The sequence below is a fragment of the Uranotaenia lowii genome, chromosome 2, assembly GCF_029784155.1.
Source record: "Uranotaenia lowii strain MFRU-FL chromosome 2, ASM2978415v1, whole genome shotgun sequence".
Taxonomy (NCBI): Eukaryota; Metazoa; Arthropoda; class Insecta; order Diptera; family Culicidae; genus Uranotaenia; species Uranotaenia lowii.
The window spans coordinates 42,856,068-42,872,350 of NC_073692.1; the positions used below are offsets into that span (position 1 = coordinate 42,856,068).

Sequence of the window (16,283 nt, forward strand, 5' to 3'; positions counted from 1 at the left end):
GTCAATAACTTTTCTTGCTCAATCACTCACTCACTCACTCGTTTACTGATCGATGATCGAATGCTGTCTGCCTGATACATCTTGCTTTGTTGTTGCTGTTGTTGGGGAGGATTAAAATAGTCATTCAAACACGCAGGCAGTACGTATGAACATATGTTTCTGCCGCTTTGCCAGAAAGTACGCAGGCAGTATGAACCGATGCAAGGCCGCATTGATTGAGTTTGAGTGAGTGAGTGAGTGGATTTTCGAATTGGATCTTGTATCAGTCAGTGTCTCAATCACTTCTGATACACCAGGTAGTGAGCTTGAGAGATCGACTTAGATGCGAGTCCGCTCTCGCTTTTGAATCTTGTTTACATTGACTTCGCATTGTCGCTCTGCCGACTCTCTAGGGAACAACAGGCAGCAGCAATCGGCTTTGAATGTTTTCAACTAGAAACCTATCATGAGCGTTTCTTCCGAGTGATTTTCGGAAGACTGGTCGAGATCTGGTGTTATCTCAAAAACACATTTTAGGCCAAAAATCGAATTTCTGGGACCATTTTGCGGAATCCCGGTGATTTTAAGCGTAACGTTTCATAGTTGCCATCATCATTTCTGTTATTTGTTTTTTAACATTTTAACACTTTAACCGCAGCTGGTATCGCACTTCCAGCAACCCTGTTCGTCGAGGAAAATGTCTCCTTTGGGGGTGGCGGCTTGGCGACACAGCCAGGCAAAGTTGGCCCACTGCCAAAGAGTGTTTTTGATCTGTCTGACACACCTTCTTCTATCGTCTTCGCAGCCAGCATCGGTTCCGTTCCCGTTCAGTTCCAGTTAAGGAATGTAATAAAATGCTTAACTAAATTGCGAGCCTGGGAAAAGCAGCAGCCAGACCAAGTTCAAAGAAGCGCGGCAGAGGTTGGAAACCGATTTAGTCGTTGCTTCGTCTTGGTTTGTCATCCTCCCCAAACGCCCTCCTCCTTTAACCTCGCAACTAACTTTAACTGGATAGGAAAGCGCGTTGCTGAGTTGGAACAATATTGTAGCTGGATAACAACTATGAAAACTGGAAACTGTTGGATGTAAACTTTGCGCCGGGTGATAAATGGCATCAATTTGAAGCGCTTACAAATGAGCGGCGACGTCGGGCTTAAGCCTTAATTTGTCTTAGCGCGAGACATTTTCTCTTTTTTAGTGTTCGGCCCGAGTTTTCCGAGTAGCGGAAATTTATCCGATCCTAGACTGATGACGGCTGCTGAAAATGTATAATGAAAATGCTTGCCAAATCTAGATCTTTTAAGGAGGCGCTACGCAATATGCTATGCGTTTGCATTGAAAATTAAATTCTAGCATTCTAGATATATGTTTTTTTTTTGAAAATTGAAGTTCCAAAACTAACCACGTAAATGACATAACGACAATTGGCTAACGGTTAACCGGCCTAACTTGATAAATTCGCATTTGATTTTTTGAATCAATGAAAATTTTAAAATTGAAAATTTTTCGGTAAAAAATAATTTTTTTTCAATAAATCACTCAAAATTTTAAACTTAACAATTTTTCATGGAAAATTATTTGTTTGATTTTTTTTGGTCGGGGTCGCGTGAAAACCTAGAATTTTTGAAATCACTTAAATTTTTTGGCGAAAAAATATTTTTTCCGATTTAGTCCGGTCGGGGGTCGCGTAAAAACCCTTGATTTTTTCGAATCCCTCAAAATTTTAAACTAGAAATTTTTTCGGGAAAGAATAATTATGTTCGATTTTTGCTGGTCGGGGGTCGCGTAAAAAATATTGATTTTTTTGAATCACTCAATACTTTCAACTGGAAAGGTGGCAATGATTGTCACACCTGGGTACAAAATTGGAAGTTACGGGTTTTAATCCTGCCGAAAAAACTTTTTTTTTCGGTCTATTGAGTATTTTTATCTTTCAAAACATTTTTTTGATTCTTTGGAGGTACAATCGGTTCCTCATATTAACTACCGCAAAGCTCTTAATTTTTTTTTGTTTTACTGGAACCGTGACTAAACTCAGTCTCCTGAAGCGATCTGTAACATTCTCCAAGCAGCTATATGAATGTAAAGAGAGAAAAGAAAGTTTTCCACCACTTACCTTAAATTCTTTACTTTCTTTTATCCTAAGTTGTGCCCTGACAATATCACCGGCCTTCGGTCGGCCCAGCAGTGCCATTTTGTCCTCCTCCGTCAGCTCCTCTGGGGCTTTCGATTCGGCTGCCTCGATGATTCCTGTTATTTTGTCATCTGTTATTGTGCCGATGTTGTTTTCGTAGGTTCGAGAAATCGAATCCGGAACCCACCGAAAAACAGCGGAACGACCCGTGTGCGTATGTGTTTCAGTGGTGGTGATTGGATTGGGAAGAGAGAAAGAGAAAAAGGGAAAAAAGAAACCGAGAAAGGACATTCATTAGCGAGATTGAAAAAGGACTTGCTCCATGGGGGAATTAGGAGATCGGTTTTTTTTTTGTTTTGTTCATAGCTTCAGACATCACTTTTCAAAATGGAAACCGGTTTCACTCAACGTACGGGGAAAAAGACAGTTTATTTACATTCGTCAAGGGACACACAGAAGAGGACGGAAATAAATGACACATCGGAAAACAAAAAAAAAAGCTCCAAATCTCAACAAGCAAGCGAAGAAGGTTATGCGAGTGCTTTGGGAGTTGGCTTAGCAAAGAACGCTGGTTTTAGGGCTTTCTTGGCAAAAACAAAGAGTTTGAAGTTTATTCCTTCACGCTTTTGTACGATACCATTACCTTTATTCAATGAGCTAGAACATATAAACATAAAATTATTCTTTGAAGGACCATTTCATGATTTTTATTAAATGTTTATTGATTATTATTGATTTTGAGAAAAATACGATCGAGTATAATATATTTAAGAGGAATATGTGTTTTTTTTTGTACGGGATTTTCATCCTCTGGGATGATTCATCCCAACGGAATATGTGAAGATCTCTAATCGATACCTAGATACTGAAGAAATCAGTTGAGCAAGCGATTGCTCAAATTGATGTTGAGCACTTGTCTCTCATGCTCTTGAAGCTTGCGATGAAATTCAATTTAATTATGTGATTGCAAATACGATTGGCATCTGTTGCTGTTTCATTGAGCGCGCAATCGGCTTGCATGAAATCTATAGGCCGCCATACATTAAACAAATGCTTGTGCAAATTCGATGATTCTGCGACAATTGATTTTATCTATGCGCGCCCACACACAACAATACAAACATATTTCTCGCGAAAGCAAGCGTAATCGTATTCGCAACGACAGACTTTCATTGTATTTCATCGCATTTGTGCAAATGTACATCGAATTTGTGCAAATGTACATCGGATTTATGCAAATGTGGTGTAATATAAAGACCGCCATATATTACACAAATGGTGTGCGCAGATTCGATGATTCCATGACGACTGTTTGATTCTATGCTCGCCCTCACACGATACAAACATATATCGCGCGAACACAAACAATTGCTGGCGAAAACAGCAAAAACAACAACCAACAAAACCACCTTCACCCCTGCTAGGGCTGAGTAAATGGGAGTACAAACAGCACCATACACCACGCCACAGAGGTTGTTTGTACAAAAATTCCGATCACGACCGATTTTAATCAAAGCGTTGGCGCGCTTATTCAAGCAGTGCCACACACGATGAAAATTGTATTCATCAAATTACATCATATTTGTACAAATGTGGTGTAGTCTATGGCCCACTTAAGAGAGAACCATTAAAGGTACAATATTAAAATGCGCGTGCAAACTCGATGATTCTATAAAGGTCGCATACATTACACAAATGCATGTGCACTTTCGATGATTCCACGACGGCTTTTCGATTCTATGCTCGCTCACACGAGAAACAAACAAAAGAAAAACAACTAAAACCAAAAACAAAACCACCTCTACCCCGGTTGGAGCAGAGTGAATGGCCTGAAGTTAGTACACCATGCAACAAAGGGTGATTGCACAAAACTTTTCGATTCCAATCGATTCCAAGCAACAGGATTGCGCGCTCACTCAAGCAGTGCCATACACGATACAAATCGTATTCGCAGTGACAGAATTTCATCGCATTTGTGCAATGTGGTGTAATGTATGGCTCGCTTATCGGGATTGAATTTTTTTTGAACAATCACCCTTTGTTGCATGTGTATGGTACTGGTTGTACAAATTTCAGCCATTTCCTCAGCTCGTGGTAGAGTTGTTTTTTTGCATAGTTTGCTGTTATTGCCAGCAATCGTTTGCGTTGGCCAGAATTTTGTTTGTTTCTTGAGTAGCATGTCATCAACAGGCGTCATGCAATCATCAAATTTGCACGGGCATTTTTGTAATGTATGGTTACCTTAATTGGTTCTCTCTTAAGATCGCTATACATTACACAACACGCACAAATGCGATGAAATTCAGTGACGTTCTATCGCTGCGAATACGTTTTGCGTGAATTCGATCGAGAACGAAATGTTTTGTGCAAAGATTCTTTGGCATGGTGTGCGGTGGATTTGAACAATCAAATTTCAGGCCATTTACTCAGACGCAACCGGGGAAGAAGTGTTTTTTAGTTTATTTTGCTATTTTCACCAGCAATCGTTTATTTGCGCCCATAGCTGCAGACGGTCGTCGTAAAACCATCTAATTTGCGCATAATGTTGTGTAGTCTCTGGCCTGCTTGATTGCACCACATTAAGCGGGCAGTAGGCTACACCACATTTGAGCAAATTCGATGAAATTGATAGAAATTCTGTAACTGCGAATACGATTTGCATCGTCTTTGGAACTGTTTGGTTAGGCGTTGAATCGGGTTGCGTGAATTAGGGATCGAACTTTCTTGTGCAATCCCCCAGCTGAGAAACAACTGTTTTTTCGCTTCTGTTGCTGAGCACAAGAACAAACAGTTGTCGTACAATCATCGATTTTTCGCATAATTGGTGGCGATAATAGCAACTAAAACAAAGAAAAACACTGCTTCTTCAGCTAGAGCGGAGTAAATGGTCTGAGATTTGTTCAAACAGCACCACACTCCATACAACAAAGAGTAGTTGCGCAAGAAATTTCAATTCCTACAGATTTCACGCTCAATCAAACTGCGCCTAAAGCGATTGCAAATCGCAATCACAGAATTTCATCGATTTTGTGCAAATGTGTGTGTAAATTAAATGATTCTATAAAGACCGCCATACATTAGGCACCACATTTGAATTTCAATTAAATTCGATGATATTCTGTCGCTGCGAATACGATTTGCATCATGTAAGGCACTGCTTGAATGAGCGTAAATGGCCTGAAATTTGTACAGACAGCACCATACATCATACCACAGAGGGTTGTCTGCACAAAAAAAAATCGATCCCGACCGATTTTATTCAAACCGTTGGCGCGCTATTCAAGCACCGAAAAAATCGAATTCGCAGCGAAAGAATTTCATCGCATTTGTACAAATGTCTACTCCCCATCTGTACAAATGCGAAGAAATTCGATGAAATTCTATCGATGTGAATACGATTTGCATAGGGCATGGCACTGCTTGAATGAGCGTGCAAACGGTTTGAGTAAACAACTCTCTGTGACATAATGTATTTTGCTGTTTGTACAAAGTTCAGGTCATTTATTCAGCCCCAGCCGTTGCTGTTGTTGTTTTCGCCAGCAAGCGTTTGCGTTTGGGAGAAGAATAATTGTTGCCAACAAGCGTTAAGCGAGCCATACATCACACCACATTTGTATAAATGCGGTGAAATTCGATGAAATTCTGTCGTTGTGAATTCGATTTGCTTGGTGTACACTGCACTACAGAAAAATTGGGGGTTGTCTCTACAAAAAATCTCGACCGATTTCACTCAAACCGAGACTTTGCGGTCATTCATGCAGTGCCATATAACATGCAAATCGAATTCGCACCGACAGAATTTCATCAAACTTCACCGCATTTGTACAAATGTAAACGTAAACGCTTGCTGGTGAAAACAACAACTGAAACAGCATAGGGGAAGTACATGAACAAAAATTTGTTCAAACTGCACAATGTACTGTGCAACAACGAGAAGTTACACCTTCTAATTTCGATCAAGATCGTATTTATGCAACCCGTATGCGCGCTCAATCAAACAGCGCCATAGACCATGCGAATCGTATACGCAATTACAGAATTTCATCGCTATTGCGCAAATGTGCACTATGGCGGCGTTCAAAGGCATAAAGTTTGCGCAAATTACTTTGCCTAGCTGGGGTAGAGGTGTTTTTTTTGTGGTTTTAGTAGCTGTTTTCGCCAACAATCGTTCGCGATTGCGAAAAATATGGTTGTGTCGGTTGTGGACGAGCATGAACGCAAACAGAAGTGATCATCGCATTTGCGCAAGTTTAAAATAGTCTATGGCACCCTTTAAGGAGTGAAATGGATTTCATTAATCATCTTAGCCAGCCTAATCCTTATGGTTCGGTCATTCTGACATACAAATCGTTCTCGCCCACTTACTCTGGGCGGAAATTTTATTTTAAGCGGATCTCTCAATCCTTTAGAAATGCTTCAAAGTCGTTCTTATTATGACTCATTCTAGGATTCTTCATTTATATTTTAACCCTAGTCCGCTCTTGAGTGTCAATATGAAACTTTTAAAAATTTGGCGGCTTGTAACTTTATTCGGGTATATCGAAATAAAATTATTTATTGGGAGTCTTTTAATGAATTCTTGAAACCTTTAATTTTGCATCATTACATAAAAAAAAACGCATCCTGAAAGCCCAGGAAAAAAACACACTAATCAGACCTTGAGTGTTAATTTGACACTCCTCGCTTAAAACTGCTATATCTTTCTTGTTTCTCAACCGATGTGTACAAAATTTATAGTTTTGGAAACCTCGTAATGTAACTCAACAATTCAGTTTTCCGTTATTGAAAGTCTAAGAAAAAAAAATCCGAAAAAAAACATAGTCCGGAAAAAAGATTGTAGATCAGCTACGGAATGATAAAAAAAAATCTCTTCGTGTCCAAAAACGCTGGAGTTAGAAGCTTTACGTTGCACATATAGATTTTTTTTAAATTATAGTAGATCATGAACACAAAAAATTGTGAAAAGTTGGTTAAAAAACTATATTTTTCAAGCGATGAATCGTCCTATTTGCATAAGTCACACTTAATCAATATTCAAAACTGTCCAATCCTCTTTTCAAAATTCCACTTTGAAAATTCGTCAAAAAATCTGTGTTTCGTAATTTGACAATCTAAAAATGCAAAAATGTGCCTAATTACTTCAACTCTTCAATCCTCTTTTTAAAATTGATCGGATGTAACTGAAACAATTTTGACGGTTCATTGATTGAAAAGTATGGTTTTACACCACATTTTTACATTTTTGTGATCATGATATCGAAAAAATAAAAAAAATATCCTTAGGAGATACATATAGCTTCTAAACTTTTTGGACACTAAGTGAATCTTTCCGAGCATTTTGTTGCTTTTTCCGAAGAATGTTTTTCGGATTATTTTTTCTTCGGCTTTGAATAAAGGAAAACAGATGTGTTGTAGCTGAATATTGTTTGTGAAATATGTTTGAGTTACATAACGAGGTTGCCAAAACTATAATTTTTGTTAAAAATCGGTTGGGTAACTAGAGATATGTATTGGTTTTTGTCAGGAGTGTCAAATTGACACTCCAGGGATGCTGCCAAAATCTGTTCCCATTTAGTACGTCTCACAGTGGGCCAGGAAATACACTTTGGTGGTAAAAATTGATCATACCTTTAACATCAACTTTGAAGAACATTGTTAATCTCTATGTTGTTAGCTTTCCTTGTTATAGTAATAATTTATATTTAAAAAAAAAGAATATAATTTTGTTTCACTTTTTTTTTGTTTTTAGCTTTACAATACCTCCAAGTTCCACAGTACTTGATTGAAATAGACTTAAAGAGATATTCTTGAGGAAAAATTACACGTTTTGCAGGTTTTTTTCAGTCATAATCGAAAAAAATAAGTAAAAATTAATTTTTTTTTCTAATTGCAATAACTTGCTTAGTCGCAGTTTTGCGTACCTCATTTTTCGAGGAGTGACAGTTGCGATTTTAATTTAATTGCATGTTAAAATGTCGGTGGGTCCTCGTGGGTTCCTTCTCAATGAAAACAGTTGGTTGATTTCCAGTCCAAATTCACACATTTGAAGAGCTTTTCAAAGAGAACATGTAAATTTCTCGTAGAAAATCCTATTTTCATCATTTTGTTATTACCTTCATTCATAAAAAAGAGATAACTTAGAACTGTTTTGGTTTATTTTTGAAAATTTGTATTTTTTTTAAATTTGATCAAAAGTGCGAAAAATTTACTGAAAACAAGTTCAAGCATCGCAATAAACTAGTCTAGTAACTAAACAATAAAAATTGGACATTTCTACAAAAAAGCACATGTGCTCTTTGAAAAGGGTCTTTAAATGTGTAAATTGGTATTGAAAATTAACCAACTTTTTAAATCATTCGGCAAGGAACCCAAAAGGACCCACCGACATTTTTTACATGCATTTAAATCATAATCAAAACTTTCACCCCTCGAAAAATGATGTGCGCCACATTGCTACTAATCAAGTTATTACGATTTGAAAAATGTATGGTTTTTACCTTTTTTTCGATTATGGCAGAAAAAAAACTGCAAAACGCATAAGTTTTCTTCTAGAATATCTCATTTAAGTCTATTTCAATTGAGTACTGTGGAACTTGGAGGTATTGTAGAGCTGAAAACAAAAATATGTGAAAAATAATTTTTTTCATGTTTTTTTTAAATTATTATTTTTAACAAGGAAAGCAAACAGCGTAGAGCTTAACAATGCTCCACAAAGTTTATGTTAAAGATATAGTTAACAATTTTGTAGAAGAAATCATGCAAGTATTTTTCTACTGTAGAAATTTAGATTTTGGCGCCACCTTACTCAGAAAAAGAGAACTAATCCAAATCTCTGGCCAGCAGTCAATTTTGACCACAAATGTGTGGTTCCTGGCCCACTGTGCTTCTATGATATATATCCCGCCAAATCGTCACGAAGTGGCATGACCCTCCCATAATTAAATGAAATTTTGTGGGCATAAAGGCTTATTTTCCCAAAAATTATCTAGACTAACATTTGAAAAGGGCATAACTTTTCAGGCAAAAATTTTATGAAAATTTTTAGCTCGAAAATTACAATTCCTACACAAATGTGGTTTATGAGATAATTGTGGAAGAATGATTAAATTTTAAAAAATATCGATTTTTTAAATACTACACTAAGAAAAATGTTATTCAAAAAGTGATACTTAATTTTACTAAAAATACCATTTCAGAGTTTGATGATTTTTTTTCTAAGTCGCGTAGTCAGGCCTACAAGTTCATTGCAACTTGTACATATTGATGGGGAAAAAGTTTTTCTTACAAAAACTTTTTCGTGATTTTTTTTTTAAATCATGAAATTTATATTTACAGTGTAGATTTCCAACCTTCAATTCAAAAACTGCTTTGTTGAATTGATTTTACTGATTTCGAAGAAATAAGAGCTTCGATCATAATAATTGATGGTAAAATCAAGTGGAAATCCTACACTGCAAAAAACGCAAACTAAAAACTTAAAGTCGAGTTAACAAAAATTGGCCATCTCTGAGGACGATGATTTTTTTTTGATGGTGGGAAATAATTAGGTTTACATCTCTCTGAACATTGCAAAGTGAGCACTCTTAAGGGAAAAAAGATTTTCTAATAAAAACTTTTTTATGTTTTTTTTAACGAAAAAAGAAAAACAAATTCATTTGGTTTATAATGATTCCATCGACTTTGGGCGTATTTAAAAATAAGAACTAAAATAAAACATATTACCGCGAATCACCGTTTTATCAACCTTCATGGAGCGTTTGACTTAGTCTTAATAAAAATGACCAGATCATTTTATTTCCAATAATAATAATATTAAAAATCTATGTCTGCATTTACTTTATTGTGTTGTCTTATCAAATAAATTAAAAATTTCAGGGTCATTTTAGAATAAGAATACTTTTTAGCAGCAATTTGATGTTTACTTATAGGTACAAACGAACGAAAGTTTTGTTTTCCGACAATCGTTTTGGCTTTTTTAATTAACTCTTAAGGTCCTCTGACATTTGTGTGTATTTCTCTTAAGATACGTAAATGAAATTCAATTTAGTGATACCTTTCTAAACTAGTAGTTTCGATTAAAAACAATACACTTATAAAAGTATGGACATGGAAAATTGTTTGTTCGAAAAACTTTTTTCCCTTAAATACGCACAAGTTGCAATGTATGGACGACTTGTAGGCCTTATTATTTTCCGTCGAAGAAAACAATTCAATCAAATTCTGAGATGGCTATTTTTGGGAAATTGAGTTTAGTTTTTGAAATGCATTTTTTTCAGTGTAGGATTTTAAAATATGTTTTGTCATTTTTTTTTTCAATTCAATCATTTTTCTAAAATTCTCCCTTAGACAACATTTGTGTAGAATTTGTAATTTTATAGCAAAAAATTCTCATAAAAATTGGCCTGAAAAGTTTGACCCTTTTCAAATGTTAGTCTAGATCTTTTTTAGGAAAACAATGTATGCCAAGTACCTTAACCACGCGTGGACTATACACACACAAAGTTTCATTCAATTCTGAGAGAGTCATGCCAGATTCTGTGTCGAGTTGGCTCAAAATCCGTCATATGTGATTTATTTAATTTTTATCCAAGAAACTTTTCTTCTAAGATCCTTGTTGAATCTACTCACCTTCTTTTTCTAGTTTATTTCCCGGTTCCGAAAGTTTCGCTAGCGATTGCGAAATCATTTGCATTTAAACGGTTGACAATTGCCATTTGAAATCCGGAACCGGAAATATTCCCTTTCATAGAAATGAAAATTTAAGATTGAGTCCAACGACACCCGTACATAACCTTTTTTCTTCTCAAGGAAATTGAGATTCGGAGCTCGGATTTTCTTTGTGTTCTCCTTCACATAGCCTTAGTTTTAAGTGGCAATTCACCCCAAAAAAAGTGTACGAAAAAACAATCAAAACAACAATCTAGCACCGTAACGCTAACATAAAATTACAATACAAACTGAATAGGAACACATTAACACAAGGTAATGGCAGAGGGGGAGTTCCCGATGCAAATGAACATACAAACGCAGGTGGAGCAGAATAAAAAAAGAAACGGAAAAAATGCAGCCAAAGTCAAAGAAACCTTAAAACAGTTAAGTATAAAAAGGGAGAGAGCGCGCAGAGGAAACATACATAAAGATTAACCCTTGTGAGGAGCACGGTCACAATTAGACGACCGAATGGCTGGATGGTGGGAAGAAAGGATTACTTTATTTATATTTAAAAAAATACGTGACGCAACTTGCATCTGGCAGCAGCAGAGGATGTCAGTAGAAGGGAAATAACAAATGGAAGGAACATGAATAAAAATTGAAAAGAAAAACCAACGAGTGAGTCATATTTTTGGTGGGACACGCTTTTTTGTTGTTGTTTTTTCCTACAGGAAATAAATTGGTGGATTTTAAATGTTTTTTTTTTGTGACGGGAAAACTTCGAGAGCACGAATGATTGGGGAAAGATGCACTCTGACCGGCTATACAAATTGAGATAATAATTTTAATGAGACACCGGTACAGAAACAGTGAAATAATGCTGCAGCAGATTAAATGACATCACAAACGAACAATTTTCGTCGTGCTTTTCGAGTACCAGTTTGGGGTTGGTTTGGGGGTGGTGGGGTACCAGTTAGCAACAATAAAGTCATTCTAGTCGGATTTGGTTCTGACTTTTATTTCGGCATTTTTTTTTTTGTAGAGGCTGAAGCGCAAAGGAATTTCGGGCCCGAGTCATGATTTCATTTCAGAATGATAATGAGGATGCCACTTTCTAGTTTTTTTTCGGTATGAAAGAGAGAGAAAAAAGGGTTTCGTTTTTATAATGGAGGAGAATTTTTGTTTTGAGAGACAATACTTTGACTTTAAAATTTAACATGATTGTTAAACGAATGAAGAGAGAGGCAGCAGACTTTAATCTCAAGCTCACACAACCCATGACCCAGAAGCTCGGAAAAAGAATTTTCCACATAAAATCTAATGGCGATTAGTGACTGGTGCTAGGATGTTTCGGGTGGTTCATTTCGGGTGCCGGATGTGTAGGCAAAAATTTGTTAAACAAAATGAAGCTTGGTCCTGATGGGGTTGAATAAGTTGTGAGCAGCAAGCAAGCACACACACATTTTGAACGTTTCCGTCGGGCCAGGGCGATAACAGCCGAGAGCGAATATCGTATTCGGAAAATCTTAATTTATTTCTATGCGGACTAGACCCGGTGCCGCCGCGCTCCATTTCGGAAATTCAACGGCAGTAGCAACCGGATCGGGCTGGTTCCGCAGAAGAAAGTTCTGCATTTTGGGCTCATAAAATTAAAACAGTGGAAACGTTGTTATCTCGATTCCAGAGCGCTCTGTGTAAATTACATGGAGGGTAACTAATGAGTCGATGACACAAAATTCTGGGGGCAGCTTATCTTGACTAGTCGCCTGGATGGTTTTGATTATTTTGCTGAACGGGAGCGCTTTAAAGAATTCCAGGATGCGAAAGTTCTTCCTATCAAAACAAAAGAAGAAAAACATTGCCTACCGAAAGGCGTTGATCATTTCTGTTGTTATTGGGGAAACGTTGGCATCAAAATATACGTTCAGGCGTTTGAGAACAGTAACACTCAAATGAGTGTAACACAGCAGACTTAGCCGATTCGGGATCATTTTTGATTTTCTCAAACCTTGGGGTCTAAAAAGCTTCGATTTGGTTTAAAACTCATCCATGCTTTTACATGAGTAATTTTAAACTTTTAGGTTTGTATAAACATTAGTTTTGTTCCTTCTGTGAAACCGAGCCTCATGGTTTTTGTGCCTATTTATAAATTCTCTGAAGGAAATTTTCCGCTGAAAAACTTTGTCAAAGACTGTAACTTCGTATCTTATTAGGCAAAAAAGTTATTCTCTTATAAACAAGAGCATGACTATTGGCATTGAAAAACAATACAATTACAATTGAATTTATTGTTTTTCATAGCAAAGAGACATGCTTCTGTTAAACAGCTAATAACTTGGTTGCCTAATAAGACACGAAATTTCGGCTTTCGACAAAGTTGTTTAGCGAAAAACTTTCTTCAAAAGATTCCCGGAAACATTTTGTGCTGTAAACATCTTTAATAGCTCTCATTCCTAATCTTTGTGGAACTGTGAAAACATCAATTAAATTTCATTTTTAAAGATTTTAAAATTATAAAATTAATATTTTTATGTAAATGTATGTAATTACAGAAACTTAGCCTTCCAAAGTTTTTCTTAATGTAGGACGCATTTTCTTAAACATATTTTCATGAGGAATAGTTCGTACTAGGTATTCGTTCAAATTTAATTCTCACATAAAAAAATGCCAAACTTTCACTTTCATTCACAGTTCAATTCGTATTCGTATTCGTAAGCGTATTTGAATGAGTATTTGAATGTGCGAGTTTAGGGTCATATTGCCCCGAACGAACATTTTGAAGGTAACGACAAAGTCAGTAATACAAAAGTAGATGCCTTAAAATACAGATTGTGCAAAAAAAACTGTAGGGGAGATAAGGGCATAATGGCCACCTTAAAGAAGACGCTTATTTAACCATAGAAAACAGCTATAATATGTGACTTCCATCGTTGTTTCGTGTTCAGACACTAAAAAAGTCAATTTCCTAACTGGATTATACTTGAAAAGGTAAATAAAAACGTTTTAAAATTCATTTCAAAAATTTTTTTTCCGAAAGCTGAAAATCAGTCACTGTAGGGGCATAATGAGAACCTCCCCTGGGGCAGTATAAACAACATTATTCGAGGCACAATGAGCGTTTTTTGCCGTGGAATCTAGCGAATTTCACTCGATAAAGTCAACTGAATAATAGAGCTTGACTTGTTTCGTCTGACGATTTGGCCTATTGGTTAGATGTCGGAGAGGTAATCGGTAGGCTCGAGTACGATTCCTGTTCGAGGTGGCTTTGCATCACCCGCCAAGATGCTACTAGTCATGAAATGCAACAATCAAAATAATCGATCATGAATGGTAAATGAAAACAAATCTCTTCGAACAGGAATCGAACTCGAGCCTACTGATTACCTCTCCGACATCTAACCAATAGGCAAAATCGTCAGATGTAAACTGGTAAAGCTGTAGCTTTATCATCCAGTTGACTACATCTAGTTGAATTCGCTGCTAGATGCTACGGCAGAAAACGCTCATCGTGCCCCGAATAATTGTGCTCTGTTGGCCCCGAGTCAACAAGCTAAAGTAAAATCGTGTTTTAAAATTGATTAAAGTGAAAAAACAAAAATTTAATGATTGTGAAAATTGAGAAAAAATGTGTTCATCATATTGCAGTGCTTTATTATATATTAAGTTTTTTTAACAATCATATAAGCTTATTTTTCAGAGCTCAAAAATTATACTATTTTTGCCACTTGAGAACCGAGTTGGTTTTTCTAAAATATTTTCGTAAAAATGATAAGGAGATTTCTTTTATGCTGAACAATTAATACTTTAGAAAGTACGGAGCTTATCCTCATAAAAATTTATTTAAGAAAATACGTACTTTTGTAGAAAAGTGGAATGCTTATTATGCTCCGGGTGCTCTTTATGCCCTAATCTCCTCTACATTGCTCTAGATCAAGGTGTTTTTGAGAAAAAAATCTTTTTTTTTGTGATTTAATCCAAAAATTCAGTTATGCATTTTTGTGATGCTAATTCTTTTAATTTCATTGAAAATTCATGATAAATTGGGTCTTTTCAACATTTTTGTTGGGGAAAATCATTTTACATTGAAAATGTTATCATACTTTTGTAAATCAAAATAGAAACCTTAATTTTAGAGAATAAAGTTTACAAAAAATTCCAGTTTCTTATGGATCACGATAAAATTTATTTATAATAAAAAATATGGTAACATTAAGTATTTAGCTCAATTGATAAAACAATTATTTCCCAAACCGTTTTCCATGAGTTTGAGCTAGAGTGTAAACATCAAACACTAGAGAATCGGACAGGTTTTCAACACCAAGCCACCAATTGAATCGTTAAGTATTATAAAACGGCAAACCCGGCGTATTTTGCTACAGATTGTAGAACTGAAGGAATTTGTGTTAAAAATAAATTGAATTTTTGTTCATTAGTATACATCGTTTTCATTTTGTATTTCAACATCAAGGACAACCTCTGAAAATGAAAGCTGCTTCTAAAAGATCGAATAGTAATGGCAATGAAGAGTGATTCTTATTCTGAAATAATGACTTTGCTTTGTTGGTTCTCGAGTTGTGCCAAAAAATATGTCTTATTAAAGCCTTCCTCCTCCTTACAGTGCCGTCGTCCCTCTGCAAGAAAGAATCAAAAAAACATGATGGGTCAAGACCCATCTCTGGGTCGCAATTTAAAAATAGAAATAAGGCGGTGCCAAACACCGAAATTGGCTGGATATCCAAATACGGCAAACGCATAATTTCTCATCATAACTGACAACCCGTGCAGGATATGAGAAGGCAATGCAAATCTTGCCGTGCTTAAAAATGTCCAAACTTGATTCCAACTACCGTAAGAAGAAATAAATGATGGGAATAGAAATAGACCAAGAAAAATGATTATGATCACATGGGAGAACTATTCCCTTCATTCCGATAGACATCGACACTCAACCAGTATAATATTCATACGCCAGGTTGGTCTCCTGTAGTAGAATGTTAATACATGGGCCCCGGAGAGGCGCAAGATGTGGGTTCAAGTCTCACCGGGAGACAAGGCGAATTTTTTTTTCGCATGTTTTTCAACATCGATTTTCTCTTATCTAGTCCCTGAAATTTCATCTAAGTTGGATTCATTTCTCTACAAAAAAAAAGTTTCGCTGACTGAATGTTTGAGTCAAGACCCATCTCTGGGTCGCAATTTAAAAATTATAAATCAAAAAAATTTACTTTTTGTGTGCTTGAATTGGTACGCTGTGACCCCAATCAAAGTGATTTTTGGTTCTATTCGAACTTAATTTTATATCTTTTATGTCCATAAAACTGACACCATAAGAAAAATGCAAAGGTTTTGCATACATTCAGGGATAAAAACCGCGTGTGAGACATAAAGGCATTATTTTGGAAGCTAGTATTTTATAACGGTCAAAGGTTACAGAAATTAACATTCAAAGTCAGGATAGATTGGTAAAAACTTTAGCAGAAATGCGTATGTTTTTAAAGCTTTTAATAACATTTTTTCA

The 16,283-nt window shown here is 36.1% G+C and overlaps 1 protein-coding gene across 1 annotated transcript in view; it reads right to left on the bottom strand.

The window, feature by feature from the left end:
* Positions 1 to 1,998: 1,998 nt before the first annotated feature.
* The window catches only part of LOC129742559 (sodium/calcium exchanger 3-like), a 238,675-nt gene continuing 224,390 nt past the window's right edge, over positions 1,999 to 16,283 (bottom strand). Inside the window, exons 5-6 of the mRNA XM_055734471.1 lie at positions 2,096 to 2,244; positions 1,999 to 2,031 (exon numbers count right to left, since the gene is read on the bottom strand). Coding sequence (XP_055590446.1) covers positions 2,014 to 2,031; positions 2,096 to 2,244 — 167 coding nt within the window. The 3' untranslated portion in view covers positions 1,999 to 2,013. The remainder of the gene's footprint in view (positions 2,032 to 2,095; positions 2,245 to 16,283) is intronic.